This window comes from Sceloporus undulatus, chromosome 1 (genome assembly GCF_019175285.1).
Source record: "Sceloporus undulatus isolate JIND9_A2432 ecotype Alabama chromosome 1, SceUnd_v1.1, whole genome shotgun sequence".
In the NCBI taxonomy this organism is placed as follows: Eukaryota; Metazoa; Chordata; class Lepidosauria; order Squamata; family Phrynosomatidae; genus Sceloporus; species Sceloporus undulatus.
This window is the reverse complement of record NC_056522.1, coordinates 168,628,549-168,630,730: the sequence shown is the minus strand read 5'-3', so window position 1 is coordinate 168,630,730 and position 2,182 is coordinate 168,628,549. Positions and strand designations below refer to the sequence as shown.

At 42.3% G+C, this 2,182-nt stretch overlaps 1 protein-coding gene across 2 annotated transcripts in view; it reads right to left on the bottom strand.

The window, feature by feature from the left end:
• The window catches only part of LOC121919397 (melanophilin-like), a 184,454-nt gene extending 183,100 nt beyond the window's left edge, over positions 1–1,354 (bottom strand). For both annotated transcript variants that reach the window (XM_042445958.1, XM_042445959.1), the window contains exon 1: positions 239–1,354. In XM_042445958.1, coding sequence (XP_042301892.1) covers positions 239–394 — 156 coding nt within the window. In that variant the 5' untranslated portion in view covers positions 395–1,354. The remainder of the gene's footprint in view (positions 1–238) is intronic.
• Positions 1,355–2,182: the final 828 nt, after the last annotated feature.

Genomic DNA, 2,182 nt, shown 5'->3' with positions numbered 1-2,182 from the left:
TGTAGCAGCTGAAGAAGCATTCTGTATCTGGTTAGTGGGGCATGCATATTATGCTTTGCCAATTGGCCATCAGTCTCTAGCTAGTCTCTGGAAGTGGGGATACACTGAAGAATATGTTTGCCCACTGTACCCCCCCTCCCCCCGCTCATCTATCTTGGAAGCAATGATTCTTTGTTTCAGTTTTGAGTCTCCAGATTTCTGGGGTAAAATAATTTTGTCTGAAGAAAATAAGGATTACCTCACTCTCAGTGTGCTGAACCTGAGCCACAGCAGAAGCCACTTTGTCTTCGAGTTCCGACAGCTCTGAATCGGTGGTTGCACTTTGGCGGTTATGGTCCTCTGGCTCTTTCAACTTCTTTACCAGCCCATGTGCCTTTCCCGAAGGAATATACATCTGAAATAAATAGTGCTAGTCATCTTCCAGCCAAGTATTGTTCATGGTATCTTCCAATGTTGTTGTTTATGTAACCCCTTTCTACAATTGTCATGGAAGTGCCTTAAGGCTGCAGTCCTATACTACATACTTACACTGAAGCAAATCTCACTGAATTTAGCAGTGCTTACTACTGAGCAAACATTTGCATAACTGCACTGCAAGTGATCTTTGGTCCTGTGAAAGAACTCAGATTTCTTATCTGGAACTGTGGCTCTTTAAGTGGCCACCTGTGCATTCACACATATGGGCTATGCATCTACAGAGAGCTGCCTCAGAACCTTCTTGAGCAAAGAATATAGGCAACCTCCCTGCCTCTTTCATCCACTGCATAATAGAACTGCTCTGTTAAAGAAAACAACACTACAGTGAACATAATAAATATGGTGTGTCATAGAAGGGAAGGAGGAGTCTGCTGTGTGAATGCACAGGTGGCCGCTAAAAGAACCATTCTTCCTTTGGCATGGTTTCTGCACATCACATATATGGATGGTGTGAACAGGAAGCTTAGCATGGCATATTACAATATAAAAGATGAAAGTACAGGTATATCTCAGTAAGAAAGTAGATGTGTTCCTAGGCATTACTTGAACAGAAACTTTGATACCAGAGTAGAAATAATATGGAAAGAACTGGGGTAGGTTCCTCCAGCACCAAAAAGACACCCAGAGCTGACATCTCTGAGATCCAAGATTGGCTAAAGTCCTGTGATCTTCTTTGGAGGACCCAACAACTCTTTTAAACTTTATTGGACCTTTAAATCACACTGTAAAAATTCTCATTAGTCTTTCCAAATGATCTAGCCTGTCAAAGAGCATATCTTTCCTCAGGTTCTTCGTTAAATGCTACAGACTACTAGCAATGGAAAGAATTATTTTTTTAAAAAAAAATCCAAAAAATGTTCAAAAACTTGATTTTTGAGTCCTGTGAGATCTGGATGAACAGAATCCCGAACTGACTAGAATCTTTGCAGTTTGGGACTTGTTCTCTGCAAACTTTGCATACAATTTTCTTTCTGTGCAGAAATTAATCCAGTGGGCCTGGATATCCACAGGGGTTTGGTTCTAGGACCCCTCTGGATGCTCAAGTCCCATTAAATACATTGGCATATAGTAAAAATGTGTCCCTTACATAAAATGGAAAAATCAAGGTTTGCATTTTGGAATATATATATATATATATATATATATTAGATATATTCAAGGTGTGTGCTTAAATTTGTGGATAAAGATCTGTGTGTGTACAGAGGCTGACTGTAGTTCTTGAACTGCAAATACTTATTTCTATACCAGAAAGTACCTGTTTTCCTTCAACATGAAAAACATGATCTTCAGCGCTGTCAGGCAGCTTCCGTTGTTGCTGGCTCTACCTAGAGGACCGCGAGTCAGGAGGCTTCCTGATTCCATCTCTCCGCAGCGTCGGTTCTTCGTTGGAACCGGGGCGGGCCTTACCCACCCCGTCCTTACCACCTCTCGAATTCAGAGGGGGTATACCCTTCACACTTCGTTGTGGGCCTTGTGGAGTGTGACATGGTGGAGTTGTCCCCTTTTTGTCCCATACCTGCTCAGTGCCGAATGAGTTGTGCTCCTCCTCTGCTGCAGTCGATCTCAAGACGACGTTTGTAAAGCCCCACACCAAGGGCTTTTTTTGGGCTACTAAAGAAACTCAAATAAGTGTCCCTGTCACAAGATTGGGTGTTCACTATGCATGTTTTATTCCTTGAGGACTGGAGGGCCTTTGGCTTGTTTT